The 23,308-nt window shown below is 44.7% G+C and overlaps 1 protein-coding gene across 1 annotated transcript in view; it reads right to left on the minus strand.

Annotated features, from left to right (window-relative positions):
- Positions 1-23,308, minus strand: part of DNAH14 (dynein axonemal heavy chain 14) — a 551,687-nt gene that overhangs the window by 8,722 nt on the left and 519,657 nt on the right. The window contains exons 81-84 of the mRNA XM_043511487.1: positions 13,451-13,650; positions 6,320-6,507; positions 2,490-2,686; positions 1,141-1,253 (exon numbers count right to left, since the gene is read on the minus strand). Of these exons, the coding sequence (XP_043367422.1) occupies positions 1,141-1,253; positions 2,490-2,686; positions 6,320-6,507; positions 13,451-13,650 (698 nt within the window). The remainder of the gene's footprint in view (positions 1-1,140; positions 1,254-2,489; positions 2,687-6,319; positions 6,508-13,450; positions 13,651-23,308) is intronic.

Consider the following 23,308-nt stretch of genomic DNA (forward strand, 5'->3'; position numbering starts at 1 on the left):
ATGTCTATCTGTTCTTGAATAGGGACTATTTTACTCTCCTTGTTTTAATACACTTCCTCAAATTGCATGAGATTCTGTGTGGTGCCTATTCTCCTTTACTTTTGAGTCTTCTCTAGGTCTTTCCCCTCTCCCATCTTTAAAAAACCCTCACCTTTAATCCCATTTGGTTCTTTGACTACCAACTTCTCTCTCTTTCATCTGTAAGTTAATTGAACACAATGCTTACAATTGCTGTCTGCAGTTACTCTCCTCCAATCCATTCTAGAAGTACTCCAGTCTGGTTTCTGCCCCTTTCTGCTCAACTGAAACTGCTCTCACCAAAATTTCTAATGACCTCTTCTCAGCAAACCTCAGATCCAATACTCTAATCTCAACCTCCTTAACCTGTCAGCCACCTTCGCCACTGGCAACCACACTCTTCTTAAAATCTTGTACTTCTGTGACTCTGTCTTCTTTTGGTTCTCCTCCTACCTCTCTGATTATGCTTTCAGCATGTTCTTCAGACAAGCTTCCTCATCTCCCCATCAGCTTTCTGGGGGATTCCTCAGAGTGTGACCTTGGTCCTCTTCTTTATGATATGGTCTTTTCTATCCATCCACATAGATAAAACTCTCATCAAGGTTCTCATTATCTCATGTCTCAATTACCTGCAATATACTTTTCTCTGTCCTTGACAAATACAAACTTGTCCCGCTCATATCCATTCAGAATCTTGCCGCAAAGATAGTTTTCTTAGTCCATCACTTAGCATGTCACGCCTTTCTTTGTATCTCTCTACGGCAGTGGTAGGCAATCTGCAGCCCGCACGTGGCCTGTCAGGGTAATCCGCTGGCAGGCCGCGAGACAGTTTGTTTACATTGACTGGCTGCCCACAGCTCCCAGTGGCCGTGGTTTGCCGTTCCCGGCCCATGGGCACTGCAGGAAGTGGTGCGGGCTTCATAGCACTACATGCTGTGGCCCAACCCTGACATACTCCTCATATCCCCAGTCATGCCTCCTATCCTAGGGGGTACTCAGGAGGAGAGCCTGTGCGGGTCCATGTCACCCAAAGTATTTGGTTTAGAGTTCCAGGTAGAATTTTAATTTGATTATGGTTTTCTCCTTTACCTCTACTATTTATTTTTTCATGTTTCACTTTACCTTAACTGTATATAGGTAATGGCCTGGTTTGCCCAGGTTGCAAAGAAATTCACTCGTAGAATAAGGTCATCAATCCATGATCCCAAAGACTTATTTGACATATAGGAATGTAGCTGTTGCAAATGACAGAAAAGCAGAATCTCATTAAATACCACTACAATATCAAATACAGCCAGTTTATAAACTGGAACTGTTATCAGTGAGTCTGCAGAAGGGAATCCGTGCATGAGAGGTAGAAAGGGACAAATTGTAGATTAAAAGCCTTTGAAAGAACACTCAGAAACAACTCTCAGACTTTTGATAGTGCTCGCTATGAAATGCCCTTTAATCTCCTCTAATGGATGTCACTCTATGGACTTTCCAAAGTGTCAAATTAAATAAGAGTCAAAATCTGACAAAATGCTAAAATTCAGAAAACACTTGCTCAAAAAGAAAACAAAAACAGAAATGCACCAGTTTTTCCAAAACACATTTGTAATAGGGGTTTCCTAAAAAAACCAAAGTGTCACATTAGATCAATCTGTCTAAGCATTTGTACTGTGATTATATCACCATGCTTTCTTTGTGCTCAACACACATATGTGAAAAGATCAGTTATGTCACTAAAGGTTCAAAAACCAGATCAACTTTGCAAAAAATTGGAATTTTTTTCATTTCACAGGATTTAAAAGTGGAACAATTTATTTTTTTTCAAACTTTTTTCAAAATATTTTTGAAATTTCAATTCCCCATTCCCTTTTCCCTTTATGCTAGCTAGTCAGTGCAATAAAATGAATGACATCAAGATTTTTAATTGGCCTTTTCTTTTTCCATATCCTTTTTCCATTCTGTCTTTTCAAAGCTGCCTCAACTTTTGGAAAACTTATGAAGTGACAAAAGGGAAAATGAAACTGTAACTCTAGTAAATGTCATTTTTTAAACTTTCTCCAATTGTTGCAAAGTTACAGTGGCAGAGATGGAGAGGTTCATTCTTTGGTCACTTTGTGACTTTTCCAAAAAACAGCCAACCAACCACAAAACAAAGACAAAACCAACACTCCCCCTTGCTTACAAACAGCAAACACTCAAAAATAAAATAAAAAGACTTCTTAGCCATGAATCATTTTATTGCATTCAGTGGTAGAAAGGAAAAAGAAAAAAAGTGAAAAAATTTCACACAGTTTTTTGTTTTAAAAAAAGGGCCACAATTTTAGACTGAAAATTCCCTCCCTCATTCTAGGGAGCTTCCTGAATTGAATCATCCTCTACTAAAAGCCTGTTTGGAAGAGTCCTTCAGTGCTTAAGATCCATCAATTGATCTATTGATCTATCTATACCTGCACATGTAAACAAAGAGGCTTTAATCTTACCTGCCAGAACTCAGGCACCTTGGACTTCAAAACTGAGTTATAAAGTTCTTCTAACCTTGTGGTGCAGATAATCTCTCCTTTCATAACTTGTTGAAGTGAATGCAGTGATATGGTTATTACAGACAATAAATGATTAAATCGGTCAATCTCCTGGCGAAGAACATTTAACAACGCTGAATTGATAAAAGGATCATGTCCTGGTAAAGGAAAAAGGAGTAATATCAGATGGAGCTTTCCTCCCATAGAGAAGTGAGGAGGAGCTGCTCATTATCGTGACATTCAAATTTTGCAAATATTGCCTTAGTTTCTCTCCTGTGCTGAGTTAGGGACAAGCCACTTTGCACCATGTGAAATAGTGGGAGAGAATTTAGGGCATTAACTTTATCAAAAGTCTTCTATCAGCCAACCGCAGGTTTGAAGTAAGATGCATAAATTACATTCAGAATGTCTGAGACATTTTTTGTCTCAATGCTTTGTGTTCCTCACTTAAATGAGGCAGGGAAATGGAAGATCAAGTTTTATTATAATTCAAGGTAATTTACTTCTCTTTTTCAGCAAAGAAGGAAAACTTTGTTTCTTTGTGTATTCACTTTTGTGAATGTGGCTTCCACAGAACACAGTATCTGCAACACTGTCTGAGACCAGCAGGCTCAACACATTAGAGCAAGAAGTGAATGTCAAATGTGCCAATTTCCAAGTTTATCAAACTTCTCAAATCTGGACAGGAATTTGGTTTTCTTTCAGATTTTGAATTTCTCGTAACTATTAATAGTGCAAATCCTGAAATCTTTGCTCAATACTTAATCTTTACTTGGACAATACTACAACTGAAATTACTGGGAAGTTTGCCTGATTAAGGAGTAAATATGGACTTCAGTTTTGGGCCTTTTAAAAAGTTATTCTTCTCATTGAAAAAATATGGATAAAATTATTAATATAGTCCAACAGCAACAGATTTAGAATTTATTTACTGTTACATTTTCTATTTTGTTAGACTCTTTCAGCCAAATCATTGCAGCAGATCAATGAGGTGAAGCTCAAATAACCTTGAAATACTTTGGGACTGAAACATAAGTGTAGACCCATAGGATTCTCAAATATGCCAACAAGTATTTTACACTACATCTGTATTTTCTTTGGGGATTTCACATGCATGCACCCATGAATCTAGAGCTAGATATGAGTCAGCCTTTGGTTAAAGCACTGACCAAATGTTTGAGCAATACAGATTAGAAAATTCCTCCCCAGATTAACATTAAAGACAGGGAAGAATTCTCCATGTTTTTGGCATCCTATTGCACATCAAAAGCTAGAAAAAATTGACAGTCACAGGTAGATGTCTCCCTTATATTATATATTAGCACAAAGTAAGATAATATCCTAAAATTTGTTCAGGAGCATAACTGGTGATAGTGAGTTGCTGATCCACATAACCTAGGCTTATTCAACTAATGGCTCTGTAGAACTTTTTAGTTACAAGAAAGTTGATTTAACATTTCATCAAAGCTTGGAAAGAATGTTATTTACCCTAACTGTGGTTTTGCAAGATGTGCTGTCCACATGTGCCCAATATGTGCAGAAACTGAGGGTGGTGTAGGAGATCTAAGCCTCTCCCTATATAGGTTCAGGGGCTGTATGCCCCCCATGGGTCCCAGTAGGGCCACTGAGTGGGGAATGGCATAAGCGGTCACATCCATGGGGGGGCATACCCTGGGTGTCAGCCCTGTGATGGGTTTTAGGCTGTATACATGGTCCCAGAACTGTAGTAGATTGAATAGGAGAGGAGTGCTGAGATGAGAAGACAACCTCCTCCTCAGTATCTTCTTCCTCACTGGAGAATGGAGGGGCCAGAAGTGAAGTGAGCTGACGCAGTGCCACGTGTGCCAGGGAAACACTGGTGCAGAAAAGACATGATTCAGGTGTTGATGAGACATGCAGGTAAGAAGTGTGGTGCCAATGGTTTCTGTACCAAGGTGGTCAGTGCCAACAGTGCTGTTGTAGTCGTAGTTGTCTGTGCTGGCCTGTGTGTGCTCTATGTTGTTGGGCCAGGAGGTGGCACCATAACATGGACAGAACATCTTGGTGTGGCATCTTGAGGCAGCTCTGTCGGTGTGCTGTAGAGGAGGAGGTAGGTTTCTGTTTGCCCCTTGACTCCGAGCCTGCCCCCTTACGTCAATGGCTTTCACGGTACGCATGGCACCGGATGATCCCAGTGCCTCATAAGTACTCAGCCAGACTGGGGACTGCACCTTTTTTGGCCTTGAGAGGAGAAGTTGAAGCCCTGTTCCTCACTGCCTTTTTGGAGGAGTGAGCCTTCCACTGTGAACCGGGTGAAGTTGCTGGGGAACACTCTCCGGGCGGTGGGGGTTAGGGGGAATTTGCGGACCTGGATCAAATGCTGGGCACAGAGGCTTCTCCATTGACAGAAGTTTGAGACATAAGGTCTCTATCTTTTCTGGTGCGAGGTTTCAGGTTAATGCAGTGAGAGCACTTTTGAGGAATGTGTGTCTCCCCTATGCACCAGACACACTGAGAGTGTCTGTCTGAGGCCAGGTCACCTCTCAACAGGAAAGGCAGCACTTGAAACCTGGTGAACCGGGTATGGCTTAAGTTATTGTGGTTCAACCCTAATGGTGAACTCTAATAAGCTAAGGGGTATTCAAACTCAGAGTAAAAAGGGAAAGGAAAAAGTAAACAGGGAGAAAGGGATAAGTAAACCCAACTAGGGTGCTGAAGACTACTCTAAACTCTATCAGTTTTAATACTGCTGGGAGCTCCATTTCAGGCCTAGGACAGTTGAGAAGAAACTGAGGGGAGTCTGGTCACATGGTGCTAGATAGGTGCCAACAATGGCACAAAACGGGGAGAGTGCATGCGTGACCCAGATAAGCACTGCTGCTGAAATTCTCCAATCAAAGGCATAGGGATGCACCAAAGGCATAGGGATGAAGTGGAACACCCACAGGGACACTCCTTGAAGAAGAACCCCTGAATTTGTCCTGAGAACCTATGAAAGGTGGATTGAATGCTTCATCAGGGAACAAGGGGATATCTGGGAGGATAACAAAATGGAGGTTCTTTAAGAACCTGCCCTCTTTCTATGTCCTTTAATGGAGTCATTTCTGGAGGTTCTGCTGGATTCCTTGGTGCCACCCAGGATGGTGAGTGGGGGAAGGAAGGAGAGAAATCTCTGTTGTGATCTGGAGAGGACAATGAAAATAGCAAACCTCCTCCAGGGGTGGAACAATACTTTCTGGGGTACCAGGTCTACACAAAGGTGCCAGGTTGGATGGAGGCAGAGAAACAGGCTGCTTGGAGATGACATCTCTTAAATACTCCAATAGAAGAGACTCCGGTACCAAACCAATAGGTAGATTGGGCAGTACCATGAAAGCTTCAATGCCAGAATTTACAGCACCAAAACATGGTGCTGAAAATGTCTGTTGGTAATGAGGAGGTTGTGATTGGTACCAGGGATGAGGTGCCAAACGTTTCAGTGCTGAAGATGCTGTTAGAACATATGGTGCCTGCACCGTATCAGAGGCAGCATGGTCCTTAGGAGTGTTTGGTGTCACTTTTCTCTTCCGTGCCAGGGTAACAGAATGGGACTCTGAGTTGCAACTTTTGGTCGATGAGATTCAAGGAGAAGTTTTAAGTTTCTTACCTGGGGTTGGTGAGGGCTCCATAGGTGGGGGGGCATGTTGTGAATGAGGAGAGAAACTGTGTAGTAGAATGTTAAAAACAGAGAAGGAATATTTTAAAATAAAAGATTAATCTGAGAAAATAAAAGTTTCTTTCTAATTAAACGTTATGTAAACCATTGTTCTGACCTTTAGCAGCTTTTGCAAGAGCAGCCCAAATGGGGCCTGACAGTAAGTTTCCCAGTGTGGTTTTCATTTTGGAGGAATGTTCAGTTCCAGGCGTCAGTTCTGTATCTTGTTCCTCTACAGTGAGTGGCAGCTGCCTTAGAATGTCAGAAGCTATTTCCATTACTAATTCATCCTGGCTCTTTCCACCACTGGAAGGGGCAAAAAAAAAAAAAAAAAGGTAAGATTTATAATTCTGGAACTGTCAGAGCTGGAGGGATCCAACAGGAGATGATCTAATTCTAAAATTTCTAGACCATCTCTAGCAGGTTTCTGTTGTTAGATGAGTGGATATGTTCGAAGAGTTAGGTTGTGGGGGATATTCCAAAAGAATGGTCCTTTCAACATGACATTGGGGAAGAGTCAATGATCTATGCAGTAAGGCAGATTCCTGACAAAGCAGTATAAGTATTTTAAACTAGGAATTACAGATAAATAGCCAATTCACTAAGCAAGTTAGTTACATGGACATTTGATCATTTTCCTAGTGGTTGTTTTATGGGAGCTAGAATATATTTGACTTGCACAATACACAAAGAACAGAATACTGTACCCATATATCAGAAACAAACCAGCCGAGGGTTGGAATTTAGGTTACAATGATGCCTGTAAATCTAAAATACGGCCAGGAAGATACTCATTTTCTTTTCTAGGCAAGGTCTCTTTTACTATGCAGCAGATTAGATTTAATTAATGTGGCAAGGCCTCTGGAATTACGCAGTAATACTGAACCCTGCAGAGAACACAACAGTTGGAAGGGAGGAGACTCCACCAAATAAAACACTGAAGGAAGAATTAGAGAACCAGGAAAGGAGAGAATCATGACAGCCAAGGGAGGAAAAGACTTCAGGAAGAATAGCATAGTTGACTATGTTAAAAGCAGCCAAGAATTTAAGGAGGATGAGAATATTTAAGTGTACCGGCCCTGGGATTTGGCCACGAATAGGTCATTAGAGAGTTTGGTAAGAGCAGTTTCAGTGAAGCGTACAGATCAGAATCCAGACAGCAGAGGGTCTAGGGATGGAACTGGAGGAGATGAAATCCATACAGCAGTTGAAGATGAGGCAGTCAATGAGTTTTGAGATGAAGGAGAGAAGAAAGAATAATCAATAATTGCACAGGCAACATGAGATCAAGGGTGGGTTTTTAAGACTGAGGAGACTAAATTCTGTTTATATGATGAGGGGCTTATGTCGGTGTAGTTAGGGCAATGAAGTGTCTGTGTAGATACTGCATTACTTACGTCAGTTGTTGGCTACTTTGTCAATTTCATGGCTCCACTAGAGCTGTGAAATTGACAGGAAAGCCCAGCTCTCCAGCTGGGATGCTACCAGGTCTCTGCTCCAAGCCAGGTTGCCACCCAGGCTACTGGCTTGGGCTGCCACCCCAGCTCCTGGCTGGGAGCCCTGCTGCCCCCGCTCCCCACTGGGAGCCCGGCTCCACCAAAACTTCTGGCAGGGAGCCTGGCTGCCCCCCTGGGTTCTTGGCTCCCCACTGGGAACACAGCAGCCAACCGGACTCCGGGCATGGATCTTCCTGCCAGGAGTCCAGCTGCCCCCCAGGCCCTCAGTTCCTCACTGGAAGCATGGCAGCTGACCAGACTCCAGGTGCAGATCTCCCTGTCAGAGGTGAGAAGCCCCAGGGGGCAGTTGGGCTCCCTGTGGGTAGCTACATAGAGCTGAGAGCCTTGGCTCTCAGTCCTCCACATAGCCCCTTTTTGGTCGGTGGAAGTGCTCCTGGTGAGAACGCACACCACCGACAGAAGGAGGGCAGTGTGGACATCAGCTACCACAGTAGTTACTGAGGTGGCTGTAAGTTGACCTAACATAGGTTGACTTAAGATTGTAGTGTAGACATACCCTAAGACCTGGTCTATACTAGGAAATTAGGTTGGCATAACTATGTCACTTAGGGCTATGAAAAATCCACACCCCAGAGTGAGGCAGTTAAATCAACTTAACTCCCAATTTAGACAGTGCTAGGTTGACAAGAGAATTCTCCCATTGACCTAGCAACTGCCTCTTGGAGAGCTGGATTATCTACACTGAGCCCTGGTCTGCACTAGGAATTGAGGTCGAATTTAGCAGTGTTAAATCAATTTAACCCTGCACCCGTCCACACAATGAAGCCCTTTTTTTCGACTTAAAGGGCTCTTAAAATCGATTTCCTTTCTCGACCCCCGACAAGGGGATTAGCGCTGAAATCGGCCTTGCTGGGTCAAATTTGGGGTACTGTGGACACAATTAGACGGTATTGGCCTTCGGGAGCTATCCCAGAGTGCTCCACTGTGACCACTCGGGACAGCACTCTCAACTCAGATGCACTGGCCAGGTAGACAGGAAAAGGCCCGTGAACTTTTGAATTCAATTTCCTGTTTGGCCAGCGTGGCAATCTGCAAGTGACCATGCAGAGCTCTTCAGCAGAGGTGACCATGTAGAGCTCATCAGCAGAGGTGACCATGATGGAGTCCTAGAATCACAAAAGAACTCCAGCATGGACCAAGCGGGAGGTACAGGATCTGATCGCTGTATGGAGAGAGGAATCCGTGCTATCAGAACTCCGTTCCAGTTTTCGAAATACCAAAACATTTGTCAAAATCTCCCAGGGCATGAAGGACAGAGGCCATAACAGGGACCCGAAACAGTGACGCATGAAACTTAAGGAGCTACGGCAAGCCTACCAGAAAACCAGAGAGGCAAACGGCTGCTCCGGGTCAGAGCCCAAAACATGCCACTTCTATGATGAGCTGCATGCCATTTTAGGGGGTTGAGCCACCACTACCCCAGCCGTGTTGTTTGACTCCTTCATTGGAGATGGAGGCAACACGGAAGCAGGTTTTGGGGACGAGGAAGATGATGATGATGAGGTTGTAGATAGCTCACAGCAAGCAAATGGAGAAACCGGTTTTCCCGACAGCAAGGAACTGTTTCTCACCCTGGACCTGGAGCCAATACCCCCCAAACCAACCCATGGCTGCCTCCCGGACCTGCCAGGCGGAGAAGGGACCTCTGGTGAGTGTACCTTTCAAAATAGTATACATGGTTTAAAAGCAAGCATGTTTAATGATTAATTTGCCCTGGCATTCACGGCTCTCCTGGATGTACTCCCAAAGCCTTTGCAAAAGGTTTCTGGGGAGGGCAGCCTTATTCCATCCACCATGGTAGGACACTTTACCACTCCAGGCCAGTGGCATGTACTCGGGAATCATTGTAGAACAAAGCATTGCAGTGTATGTTTGCTGGCATTCAAACAACATCCGTTCTTTATTTCTCTATGTTATTCTCAGGAGAGTGATATAATTCATGGTCACCTAGTTGAAATAGGGTGCTTTTCTTAAGGAGACATTCAGAGGTGCCCATTCCTGCTGAGCTGTTTGCCTGTGGCTGAACAGAAATGTTCCCCGCTGTTAGCCACAGGGAGGGCGGAGGCACTAGCCACGTGCTGGGGGGAGGCAAAATGCGACCTTGGAACGAAAGCTTATGTACTATGTATGTAATGTTATCTGCAAGCTTTACCGTGTTATATAGAATAATACCCATTGTTCTATAAAATGTGTCTTTTTAAATACCACTGTCCTTTTTTTTCTCTCCACCAGCTGCATGTGGTGGAGGATCACAAGATCTTCAAGGATCACAGGATCTTCTCCTTCCCAGAGGCTAGCGAAGATTAGAAGGCAAAAAAACCCGCACTCGTGATGAAATGTTCTCTGAGCTCATGCTGTCCTCCCACACTGACAGAGCACAGACAAATGCGTGGAAGCAGAAAATGTCAGAATGCAGGAAAGCACAAAATGACGGGGAGGAGAGGTGGCGGGCTGAAGAGTGTAAGTGGAGGGCTGAAGAGAGGGCTGAAGCTGAAAGGTGGTGGCAGCATGATGAGAGGAGGCAGGATTCAATGCTGAGGCTGCTGGAGGATCAAATTAATATGCTCCAGCATATGGCTGAGCTGCAGGAAAGGCAGCAAGAGCACAGACTGCTGCTACAGCCCCTGTGTAACCAACCACGCTCCTCCCCAAGTTCCATAGCCTCCTCACCCAGACGCCCAAGAACGCGGTGGGGGGGCCTTCGGCCACCCAGCCACTCCACCCCAGAGGATTGCCCAAGCAACAGAAGGCTGGCATTCAATACGTTTTAAAGTTTTAAACTTTTAAAGTGCTGTGTGGCCTTGTCCTTCCCTCTTTCACCACCTCTCCTGATGCTTCTCTCCTCCACCACCCCTCCTGGGCTATTTGTGTGATGAATTAATAAAGAATGCATGAATGTGAAGCAACAAAGACTTTATTGCCTCTGTAAGCAGTGATCAAAGGGAGGAGGGGAGGGTGGTTAGCTTACAGGGAAGTAGTGTGAACCAACGGGGGGGAGGGGTTTCATCAAGGAGAAACAAACAGAACTTTCACACCGTAGCCTGGCCAGTGATAAAACTGGTTTTCCAAGCTTCTCTGATGCGCACAGCTCCATCCTCTGCTCTTCTAACCATCCTGGTGTCTGGCTGTGCGTAACTAGAAGCCAGGCGATTTGCCTCAACCTCCCACCCCGCCATAAACGTCTCCCCCTTACTCTCACAGATATTGTGGAGTGCACAGCAAGCAGTAATAACAATGGGAATATTGGTTTTGCTGAGGTCTAACCGAGTCAGTAAACTGCGCCAGCGTGCTTTTAAACATCCAAATGCACATTCTACCACCATTCTTCACTTGCTCAGCTTGTAGTTGAACAGCCCCTGACTACAGTCCAGGCTCCCTGTGTATGGCTTCATGAGCCATGCAATTAAGGGGTAGGCTGGGTCCCCAAGGATAACTATAGGCATTTCAACATCCCCAACGGTTATTTTCTGGTCTGGGAATAAAGTCCCTTCCTGCAGCTTTTGAAACAGACCAGAGTTCCTGAAGATGCGAGCGTCATGTACCTTTCCCGGCCATCTCATGTTGATGTTGGTGAAACGTCCCTTGTGATCTACCAGTGCTTGCAGCACTATTGAAAAGTACCCCTTGCGGTTTATGTACTTGCCGGCTTGATGCTCCAGTGCTAAGATAGGGATATGGTTTCTGTCTATGGCCCCACCGCAGTTAGGGAATCCCATTGCAGCAAAGCTATCCACTATGACCTGCACATTTCCCAGGATCACTACCCTTGATATCAGCAGATCTTTGATTGCTTTGGCTACTTGCATCACAGCAGCCCCCACAGTAGATTTGCCCACTCCAAATTGATTCCCGACTGACCGGTAGCTGTCTGGCGTTGCAAGCTTCCACAGGGCTATTGCCACTCGCTTCTCAACTGGGAGGACTGCTCTCATCTTGGTATTCTTGCACTTCAGGGCAGGGGAAAGCAAGTCACAAAGTTCCATGAAAGTGCCCTTCCGCATGCGAAAGTTTCGCAGCCACTGGAAAGCGTCCCAGACCTGCAACACTATGCGGTCTCACCAGTCTGTGCTTGTTTCCCAATCCCAGAATCGGCATTCCACTGCATGAACCTGCCCCATTAGCACCATGATGCCCACATTACCAGGGGCCGCGCTTTGAGAGAAGTCTGTATCCATGTCCTCATCACTCTCGTCACCGCGCTGACGTCGCCTACTCGCCCAGTTTCACTTTGCCAGGTTCTGGTGCTGCATATACTGCTGGATAATGCGTGTGGTGTTTAATGTGCTCCTAATTGCCAAAGTGATCTGAGCAGGCTCCATGCTTGCTGTAGTATGGCATCTGCCCAGAAAAAAGGCACAGAACGATTGTCTGCTGTTGCCCTGATGGAGGGAGGGGCGATTGATGACATGTCTTACAGGGTTGGCTTACAGGGAATTAAAATCAACAAAGGGGGTGGTTTTGCAAGAGACAGAATGGTCCCCTCAAGGATAGAACTCAAAACTGGGTTTAGCAGGCCGTTGATTTCAAGGATGGAGAGAGGAGAAAATGAATACAAAACAAATCTGGTCTATTTCCTGTTTTGAGCCACTTCATCTATCTTTATACATCTTGCTGACTGCAGACTGTGCAGTACGACTGCTAGCCATCGTCATCTCCTTGGTGCTCGGCAGAAGACGGTGCAGTATGACTGCTAGCCATCATCTTCTGCTGGCTTCTAATTAAAAGAGAGTGCACTGTTGGTAGACTCAATCGCCATGAGACGAAACTTAAAAGGGAAATTACCTGTCTGAGACACTCCCATGTTTGTCCATGTGCCCCTGACCTCATCGAGGTCGGTTAAAAGAGCACCCAGGACTACGTCAGCGACGGCTACCAGTCATACTACACTGTCTGCTGCCAAAAGGCAATACATTGCTGCTGTGTAGCAATGCAGTACCGCATCTGCCAGCACACAGGAGACATAAGGTGATGGTTAGCTGAGCGGGCACCATGCTTCCCATGGTATGGCATCTGTACAGGTAACTCAAGAAAAAAGGCGCAAAACGATTGTCTGCCCTTTCTTTCACGGAAGGAGGGAGGGAAGGGGGGCCTGACAATACATACACAGAAACACCCGTGGCAATGTTTTAGCCCCATCAGGCACTGGGATTTCTACCCAGAATTCCAATGGGCAGCGGAGACTGTGGGAACTGTAGGATAGCTATCCACAGTGCAACACTCCGGAAGTCGATGGTTGCCTCAGTACTGTGGACATACTCCACCGATTACATGCACTTAGAGCATTTGTGTGGGGACACACACAATCGACTGTATAAAAACGCTTTCTACAAAACTGACTTCTATAAATTCAACCTAATTTCATAGTGTAGACATATCCTGACAGGAGAAGCCCTCCCTTCAACATAGGTAGTGTCTTCACTGACGCACTACAGTGGCGGCATAGCTGTGCCAGTGCAATGTTTTAAGTGTAGACAAGTCCAGAGTACCTCTCCCAGACCTGAAGAAGAATTCTGTGGAGCTCGAAAGCTTGTCTTTCTTACCAACAGAAGTCAGTCCAATAAAAAATATTAACTCACTCCCCTTGTTTTACTCATTCAGTAAATTAGAGTTAAATATATGTACAAATAAGCTTTAAAATTGTGGGCAAGCATGACTAATAACTTCCTATCTCTTTTAGGTAACAGATTCTGCTTTGTTCTGTCACCAAAACAGTTTCTTTTTAAAACACTGACCTGATGATCAGGATGTCCATGCTGATTCTTGGCTGCATACTGACAATGGTATCAATAAAGGTTTGTGCCTGAGATTCCAGGAATGCTCTTCCAGCACAGGCGTCCATTCCAAATAGCTCTGGTGAATCAGTGTCTGGCAGAGACTCTAAATAGGCTCTACAGTCTTGTAAGCTATCTGTGGCAGACATGGGTCGATATACCTGCAAAATAAATGACAAATATTTTATTTCTCTACTTAGTAAAAGGCTAGTTAGTGCAAAAAAGGTTACACATAAGTAACTTTTTTTCAAGGTCAAGGGCCTAACAGGGACTGTTTTCTAAAAGATTCCTGAAACTCAGTGGTACCTGATATTCCTAACAGGTGGGAATATACACAAGCCACTTTGAAGAAGAATGGAATTATATTGCAAATACCCTTCTGCTTGAGCAGTTAGCTGATTAACACATGCATTTATACATGGGTTGGTGGTGGTGGGATTCTTTTGTGAGTGCAAATCATTCTGTACTGTTTATATAAAAATAGTACATATCCCTTCCCCCATCTTTCTCTCTATATGTATATGCATGCATGCATACATGTACACAGACACACACAAAGGAATAAACAGCATAATTTATTCATAAGTTTATATATGGGCCAAAATATCACCTATTAATATAAGAGAAATCAATTCACTGTCCTTTAAAATAACAAAAAAGGAACAACAAGAAATGGAGAGAATTCAGTATTCTCCTCCTCCCATAAGCGCTGTAAACTTATGTCAATTTACAGGTGTTTTTGCTTTATATATATGTTAGTTATTTTTAAAATTCAGTGAGAAAAATATTTTCAATTAATGTTGTCACTGTGTTGTTCAGATAGTTCTAAGGTAGTAATTAAATTGTTTCTGCATCAGAGTTAACTTTCCTAATTTTTCCTAGCACTTCTGAGTAACAGAGGTAGCAGTACAAGAGAGCCTTTTGGGGGCTACACTTAGCTGCGCAGAAAAGTTTTACTTACTAGTACTATGGTGCTTCAAGAGTTGTCGCTGTGGATTCACAGCGTGAATGGGTGTGTTGAGCTGGGGACCTATGTAAAAAGCCATGTTTGCTGGGCGTTGCAGATGTGCTTTTTCATAACGGAATATTCCCCCGCCTGACACCTCAGATCTTTCTCCTATCCCGCAGAGTCCAGAAATATAAAGCACTCTGAGGCAGAGAGGAAGGCAGGAGGGAAGTGTGAATTAACTCAGACAACACGTGAAGAACAATAGTTACAAGTAACCAACCCTTCTTTCTTTGTTGAGGGCTTCTGTGCATTCCCCCTTACAGGAGATTAGCAAGCAATGCTCCCATCAGAGGATAGTAGATGAGGAATTCTAGGCAAAAATGAATTGTAGTACCACCTTACCAAACCAAGCAATGGAACACAATGCCAAATCCAACAAAAAGTGCTAAGTACAAGTTTGAACTGAACTCCTTGTTGCTGCTTTGCAAATCTCTACACAGGATCCTACCTCAGACAAGCTAAAGAGGCAGTAGTAAAAGTCCTGGAGTGCACTGTAGCAATGTCCACATGGTAAATTAGCATGCAGCAAGCTGACTTGCCAGGCACTAAGTCAGTGTGTAGTCATGCTCAGAATGTGTCTTTAAGCCAAGAGATATTTGTCACATCCTTTGGTACTACAATGATTGGGAGCCTATATGTGGCGTTCTCATATTTGATGCTAAAAATGCACTTCTCCTCCAATGGTATATTCCAGAATAATCAGTTACTTTTATTTTTGTTGGTCCCAGTTTTGGTCTCATTTTCAGTCTCTCATAATCTTGTTCAGACAGAATATTAACCTGATCTTCTGTGTCCAGGTTGAGTAGAATAATGGTTTCATTCACTGTCACTGGCAGGATCCAGTCCCCCTCATCAGTTTTGCTTGATTCCTGCACACCTATGTAAAACTTCTCAACCAGGTTGTCTTCAACTATATGCTCTTGACTTTTCTGCATTTGGAATCTGCAGCATTTATGATAGAGCTTCCCAAGGCAAACACAGTTTAGGGCCATGCTGTGATCCACTTTCCACATAAACTGTATTTACTCTCCCCCCAGCAGTTGCTTTCATAGTGGGTGATTGCACTTTTTGATCTGACCTTTTCTGGCTATATTCTTTTGTATTTAGTGTGTGAATAACCCCTTCTAGGGAATTCAACTCTTTGGCGTCTGCTTTCACAGTTTGTGCTGCTTTGCACATACAGAGAGATTTTTCCTCTAGTTAAATCTCGTTCACAGAGCAGTCTCTCTCTTAAAACATTGTCTTTACTGCTATCTTTGACCAGAATCTCTGTCAGCTCATCAAAGTCACAGGTCTCACTGAGCTTGCTTAATTCTGTGACACATTAAACTATCATTAAGTTTTTTTGTGTGCATGTAAAAAATATGTCTGTTCAAAGGTCTCATTCACAAGCGCCAACTTTCCAAAGTGCCAGTGGGTGCTGGACCCCCCCGCTCTGCCCCAGGACCCACTGCCACTCCACCTCTTCTCCCAAGGCCCCATCCCTGCCCTGCCTCTTGCCAACCCTGCTCCACCCTTGCCCCTCTTCTTCTCGCCCAGTTCCATCCCCTCCCTCCAGTGTGACACATACTTGCTCCTCCCCCGCTGCCCACTTCCTGCATGCCAATTGTGGCAGGCAGGAGGAGTGGGGATAGAGGGGGAGGCGCTGATCTGTGGGGCTGTCCAGCAAGCAGGAGATGCTGCTGGAGGTGGGGAGGAGCTGATGGGGAGCTGTTGGTGGATGCTCAGCACCCACCATTTTTTCCCCATGGGTGCTCCAACCCCAGAGCACCCATGGAGTCAGCGCCTATGGTTTAATTCCTTTTTGGCATGCAATATTCCTCAAATTTAGTCAGTGTTTTACTTAAGTTCATGCTTTCACCTTCTTCAAACTTAAAGTTGTTACAAATATCCAATCCTTCCTCCCCAACAATATGCAGAAAGACAGATGATTTCACTTCATCACTTTTCTCCTCTGCCCCTATACAATTCAAATCTCTTTCAGAAGTTTTTCCAGTTCTCTGCAACATTGCCTGACAATTGCAGACTGGATGGAGTTTGCAACATACCCATTTTTGGTTTTCTTCCCTTCTTAAATGTATCAAATTACTATTGTGCTCATAAAATATATACAAAAGCCTTTGTTGTTCTTTGTTTGTTGTTCCACATGCTCCTCTTTCCTGTTATCAAAAAGAAAGGGAGTACTGGTGGCACTTTAGAGACTAACAAATTTATCTGAGCATAAGCTTTCGTGCATCGGATGCATCCGATGAAGTGAGCTGTAGCTCACGAAAGCTTATGCTCAAATAAATTTGTTAGTCTCTAAGGTGCCACAAGTACTCCTTTTCTTTTTGTGAATACAGACTAACACGGCTGCTACTCTGATTCCTGTTATCAGTTTCAAACACAGAATTAACCTAAAAATTACTGCAGTCTCTTTCTCATTTGGCACTTCTGACATGATATAATGATCTTGGGGGTCATTAAACAACAAGCCAGTGAATGAGAAAGGCATAAACGTTTAGTAGAAAACTTGGAAGTGTTCATGGTACACACATACCCTGTGTTCTCCACTCCTGCCGCCAGGGCATGTCTGAAAATTCCTATATTCATAATGCTGTCACTTATGAGGGAGCTTCTCTAAATTATAGACTTTAACAAACATCTCTCTGCAATGAAGAGATCTGGAAGCTTGTCTTTTATTTGTAGTGCCAGTGTCTATTCTAAGAACACCAAGGCAGTTTTTGGTGCCAGTGCTGATACTAGTGTAGACTGCAGTGCCGGAGCAGTCTGTTTTGATAGAGCCTGTGGTGCTGAGATGCTGGGCAGGATGCTTAGCCCCAGTAGATATATGACTTGGGGAGATTGATGTCAGGCCCAGTGTTGTGTGCAGCACCAAGGCTGAGGCAATGGGATATTTAATGGAAGACCTCGGCAGAAGAGGCAGACTTTGAAATTCCTGAAGGACTGCTAGGACAGTTTGGCTGAAAGCTTAAGGAAGCCAAGGGCACCTGCACCATCTGTCATTCCTTGTCCAACTAGTGAAGGCATGCTAAATTATGAACTGTGACACTACATGAGCCTCTCCCTGGAACACTAGACACTGAACATGTGTGTCAGTCTCAGAGTTTGTCTACAATACCTGCTGGATCGACAGGCAGCGATAAATCTAGTCTAGACATGATAAATCGACCACCAAGTGCTCTCCCGTCAACTCCAGTACTCCACCAGGGGAGAGGTGCAGGCGGGGTCGACAGGAGAGCGTTAGCCATCGATCTACTGCAGTGAAGGTACCGCGGTAAGTAGATCTAAGTACATCAACTTCTTCTACATTATTCCCATAACTGAAGTTGCATAACTTAGATCGATCCCCCCACAGTGTAGTCCAGGCCTCAGGAATGAGGGCTGAGCAGTTTGCATACCTTTTGAATCCCCTACCAAGTTTGGGACCTGACATCATCTTGGGAATAATCCAAGGCAAATTATCTCAACAATTACCCTCTAAATAAACAATAATAGAAGAAAACAGCTAACTAGCCAGTCAGGCAGCGGCACAGACAGCTGTAGCAGCACAGGAGCCAGCAAACAGAGCTGTAAACAGGGGAGTTTGAGTGGGAGTTTGTATTGTGGTGCTTGTTTGGGGTTTGGTTTTGCTGTGGGGGGTGGTCTTTTGGTGTGGCTTGTGTTTCCCAGATTAACAGAATTTAGGTGGGAAGGCCATGACAGATACAGAGGCAGCTGTGGGAGTGACCCATGTAGTGGAAGACACAATGGAGATGCAGGTGGAAAGTCTGGTTCAGTTTAGAAGGGGGTTTGAGTGGATTATGGAGCAAAGACATGAGGCAGCTGAAGGGAAAAGCTCAGTCTTGCAGATGGAAGCAGGACCGAAGAACTCTGAGGGGATACTGCTGGGTGAGGAAAGTGGATAGTGGAAGCATGTGACTAAGAGAACCAGGCAGAGGAAAAGATGGGCTAGTGAAGGAGAAACAGAGCTCAAGAACAGGTTTTCAGAGTTGGAAAATGAAGAAGGGGCTCAGCAGGTAGTCACTGAAGGTGGAAGGGCAAGGAAGAAGAGAAGAGTGGCTAGTCCTATAGGAAAAGGGAAAGAGTCGATGGAGACTATACCAAATATGAGCCCCAGAAGGATACAGGATGGGTTAAAGAGGATTATAAGGGAGAACAGGAATGGAAAGAACTTGCAGCCAGAGGGAACAGGGGAGAGACCGGAGAATCGCACCATCTACCAGGAAAGGGCAGGGGACTCCTTACTGAGAAGAATAGACAGGCCTGTAACCAGAGCTGATCCAGAGAATAGAAGGGTGTACTGTCTTCCAGGTGCTGAGATACGGGATGTGGACCTGAGGTTGAAAAGGATCCTAAAGGGAGCGGGAAAGAATCCACTGATTGTCCTTCATGTGGGAACAAATGATACTTGTAGAGTCTCACTGGAATGTATCAAGGGAGACTATGCCAGGCTGGGGAAGACGCTTAAGGAAATTGAGGCTCAGGTGATCTTCAGTGGGATTCTGCCTGTTCCTAGAGAAGGGCAACAAAGGTGTGACAAGATTAAGATTATCAACAGATGGCTCAGGCAGTGGTGCTATAAGGAGAGCTGTGGGATGTATGACCACTGGGAGGAATTCATGGACAGAGGACAGTTCTCTCGGATGGACTTCATCTGAGTAGGGAAGGAAATAGACTTCTAGGATCGAGGCTGGCACAACTGATTAAGAGAGCTTTAAACTAGGAATATGGGGGAGATGGTTGGGAGATGTCCAGGTAATCTCCATGCCGGATTTTAGCATTGAGAGGGAAGAAAAGAAAGTAAGAAAGGATATAGCCGTGGGTAGGAGAATGGACATAAGGAGGAAGAGCAGTGTGGATACCAGTCTAATAGGTCATACTGGCTGTAAAATGTCTGTACCTAATCGGGTAAAGAATGTGAGCGAGGCCAAACAGCAAAAATTAAGATGTTTGTACACCAATGCGAGGAGCCTAGGTAACAAAATGGAGGAACTAGAGCTACTAGTGCAGGAAGTGAAACCAGATATTATAGGGATAACAGAAACATGGTGGAATAGTAGTCATGACTGGACTACAGCTATTGAAGGGTACGTGCTGTTTAGGAAAGACAGAAATAAAGGTAAAGGTGGTGGAGTAACATTGTATATCAATGATGAGGTAGAATGTAAAGAAATAAGAAGCGATGCAATGGATAAGACAGAGGACGTCTGGGCAAAAATCACACCGGGGAAGAAAACTACTAGATCCTCTTCTGTAATAGTGCTTGGGGTGTGCTATAGACTGCCGGGATCTAATATGGATATGGATAGAGCCCTCTTTAATGTTTTTAATGAAGTAAATACTAATGGAAACTGCGTGATCATGGGAGACTTTAACTTCCCAGATAAAGACTGGAGGACAAGTGCTAATAATAATAATAGCGCTCAGATTTTCCTAGATGCGATAGCTGATGGATTCCTTCATCAAGTAATTGCTGAACCAACTAGAGGGGATGCCATTTTAGATTTGTTTTTGGTGAGTAGTGAGGACCTCATAGAAGAAATGGTTGTAGGGGACAACCTTGGTTCAAGTGATCATGAGCTAATTCAGTCTGAAACCTGTCAAAATAGCCATATAAATAAGAAGAAAACAAAGAAAGAAGAATGCTAAACCCTGAGGATGGAGTGGAGGTTAAGGATAATCTAGGCATGGCCCAATATCTAAACAAATACTTTGCCTCAGTCTTTAATAAGGCTAATGAGGATCTTAGGGATAATGGTAGCATGACAAATGGGAATGAGGATATGGAGGTAGATATTACCATATCTGAGGTAGAAGCGAAACTCAAACAGCTTAATGAGACTAAATTGGGGGGCCCAGATAATCTTCATCCAAGAATATTAAGGAATTGGCATATGAAATTGCAAGCCCATTAGCAAGAATTTTTAATGAATCTGTAAACTCTGGGATTGTACCGTATGACTGGAGAATTGCTAACATAGTTCCTATTTTTAAGAAAGGAAAAAAAAGTCATCCTGGTAATTATAGGCCTGTTAGTTAGGAATTATTTAAGCTCAGTACCAATGTGGACACAAGAACAAATGGATATAAACTGGCCATCAGGAAGTTTAGACTTGAAATTAGACAAAGGTTTCTAACCATCAGAGGAGTAGTTCTGGAGCAGCCTTCCAAGGGAAGCAGTGGGGGAAAAGACCTAGCTGGCTTCAAGATTAAACTAGATAAGTTTATGGAGGAGATGTAATGATGGGACAACATGATTTTGGCAATTAATTGATCTTTAACTATTCATGATAAATAGGCCCAATGGCCTGTGATGGGATGTTAGATGGGGTGGGATCTGAGTTACTACAGAGAATTCTTTCCTGGGTATCTGGCTGGTAAATCTTGCCCACATGCTCAGGGTTCAGCTGATCAACATATCTGGTGTCGGGAAGGAATTTTTCTCCAGGGCAGATTGGAAGAGTCCCTGGGGGTTTTTCACCTTCCTCTGTAGCACGGGTCACTTGCTGGAGGATTCTCTGCACCTTGAAGTCTTTAAACCATGATTTGAGGACTTCAATAGCTCAGAGATAGGTGAGAGGTTTATTGCAGGAGTGGGTGGGTGAGATTCTGTGAACTGCATTGTGCAGGAGGTCAAACTAGATGATCATAATGGTCCCTTCTGACCTTAATATCTATGACCCTATGAATCTATGAGTCTATGGGTATGTCTACACTACAAAATTAGATCTAATTTATAGAAGTCGTTTTTTTATAAATCATTTTTATATAGTCATTTGTGTGTGTCCCCACACAAAATGCTCTAAGTGCATTAACTCGGTGGAGTGCTTCCACAGTACTGAGGCTAGCGTCGACTTCTGGAGTGTTGCACTATGGGTAGCTATCCCACAGTTCCCGCAGTCTCCGCCGCCCATTGGAATTCTGGGTTGAGATCCCAATGCCTAATGGGGCAAAAACATTGTCGCGGGTGGTTCTGGGTACATGTCGTCAGGCCCTCCCTCCCTCCCTCGCTCTGTGAAAGCAACGGCAGACAATCGTTTTGCGCCTTTTTTTCCTGAGTTACCTGTGCAGACGCCATACCATGGCAAGCATGGAGCCCACTCAGCTCATTGTCACTGTACGTCTTCTGTGTGCTGGCAGACGCGGTACTGCATTGCTACACAGCAGCAACCCATTGCCTTGTGGCAGCAGATGGTGCAATAGGCCTGGTAGCCATCGTTGTCATGTCTGAGGTGCTCCTGGCCGCCTCGGTAAGGTCGGTCAGGAGTGCCTGGGCAGACATGGGCGCAGGGACTAAATTAGGAGTGACTCAACCAGGTCATTCTCTTTAGTCCTGCCGGCAGTCCTGTTGTACCATCTTATGAAAAGCAGGCAGGAGATGAGGATGGCTAGTAGTCCTATTAAACCATCTTCTGCCGAGCAGCCAGGAGATGAGGATGACTAGCAGTCCTACTGCACGGTCTGCTGCCAGCCAAAGATGTAAAAGATAGCTGGTGTGGATCAAAACAAGAAATACACCAGATTTGTTTTGTATTCATTTGCTCCCCCCTCCCTCCCTCCGTGAAATCAACGGCTGACAATCATTTTGGTGAGGTCTGTCAGGGGCACCTTGAAAAGTTTAATGGAGATTCAGTCCTGCCTGAAATACCAGGGGGCAAGGATAGCTCAGTGGGTTGAGCTTTGGGTTGAGCATTGGCCTGCTAAACCCAGGGTTTTGAGTTCAATCCTTGAGGGAGCCATTCTGTGTGATACTTGTTTTTGTTTTTCCCTGATGTAAAGTCACCCCCTTTGTTGATTTTAATTCCTTGTAAGCCAACCCTGTAAGCCATGTCATGAGTCGCCCCTCCCTCCGTCAGAGCAATGTCAGACAATCGTTCTGCGCCTTTTTTCTGTGCAGATGCCATACCACGACAAGCATGGAGCCCGCTCAGATCACTTTGTCAATTAGGAGCACATTAAACACCACGCACATTATCCAGCAGTATATGCAGCATCAGAACCTGGCAAAGCGAAACCGGGCGAGTAGGCGACATCAGCGCGGTGACGAGAGTGATGAGGACATGGACAAAGACTTCTCTCAAAGCATGGGCCCTGGTAATGCGGGCATCATGGTGCTAATGGGGCAGGTTCATGCGGTGGTACGCCGATTCTGGGATCGGGAAATAAGCACAGACTGGTGGGACCGCATTGTGTTGCGGGTCTAGGACGAATTCCCAGTGGCTGCGAAACTTTCGCATGTGGAAGGGCACTTTCATGGAACTTTGTGATTTGCTTCCCCTGCCCTGAAGTGCAAGAATACCAAGATGAGAGCAGTCCTCCCAGTTGAGAAGCAAGTGGCAATAGCCCTGTGGACGCTTGCAAAGCCAGACAGCTACCGGTCAGTCGGGAATCAATTTGGAGTGGGCAAATCTACTGTGGGGGCTGCTGTGATGCAAGTAGCCAAAGCAATCAAAGATCTGCTGATATCAAGGGTAGTGATCCTGGGAAATGTGCAGGTCATAGTGGATAGCTTTGCTGCAATGGGATTCCCTAACTGTGGTGGGGCCATAGACGAAAACCATATCCCTATCTTAGCACTGGAGCACCAAGCTGGCAAGTACATAAACCGCAAGGGGTACTTTTCAACAGTGCTGCAAGCACTGGTGGATCACAAGGGATGTTTCACCAACATCAACATGGGATGGCCGGGAAAGGTACATGACGCTCGCATCTTCAGGAACTCTGGTCTGTTTCAAAAGCTGCAGGAAGGGACTTTATTCCCAGACCAGAAAATAACCGTTGGGGATGTTGAAATGCCTATAGTTATC

The sequence above is a fragment of the Dermochelys coriacea genome, chromosome 3, assembly GCF_009764565.3.
Source record: "Dermochelys coriacea isolate rDerCor1 chromosome 3, rDerCor1.pri.v4, whole genome shotgun sequence".
Lineage (NCBI taxonomy): Eukaryota > Metazoa > Chordata > Testudines > Dermochelyidae > Dermochelys > Dermochelys coriacea.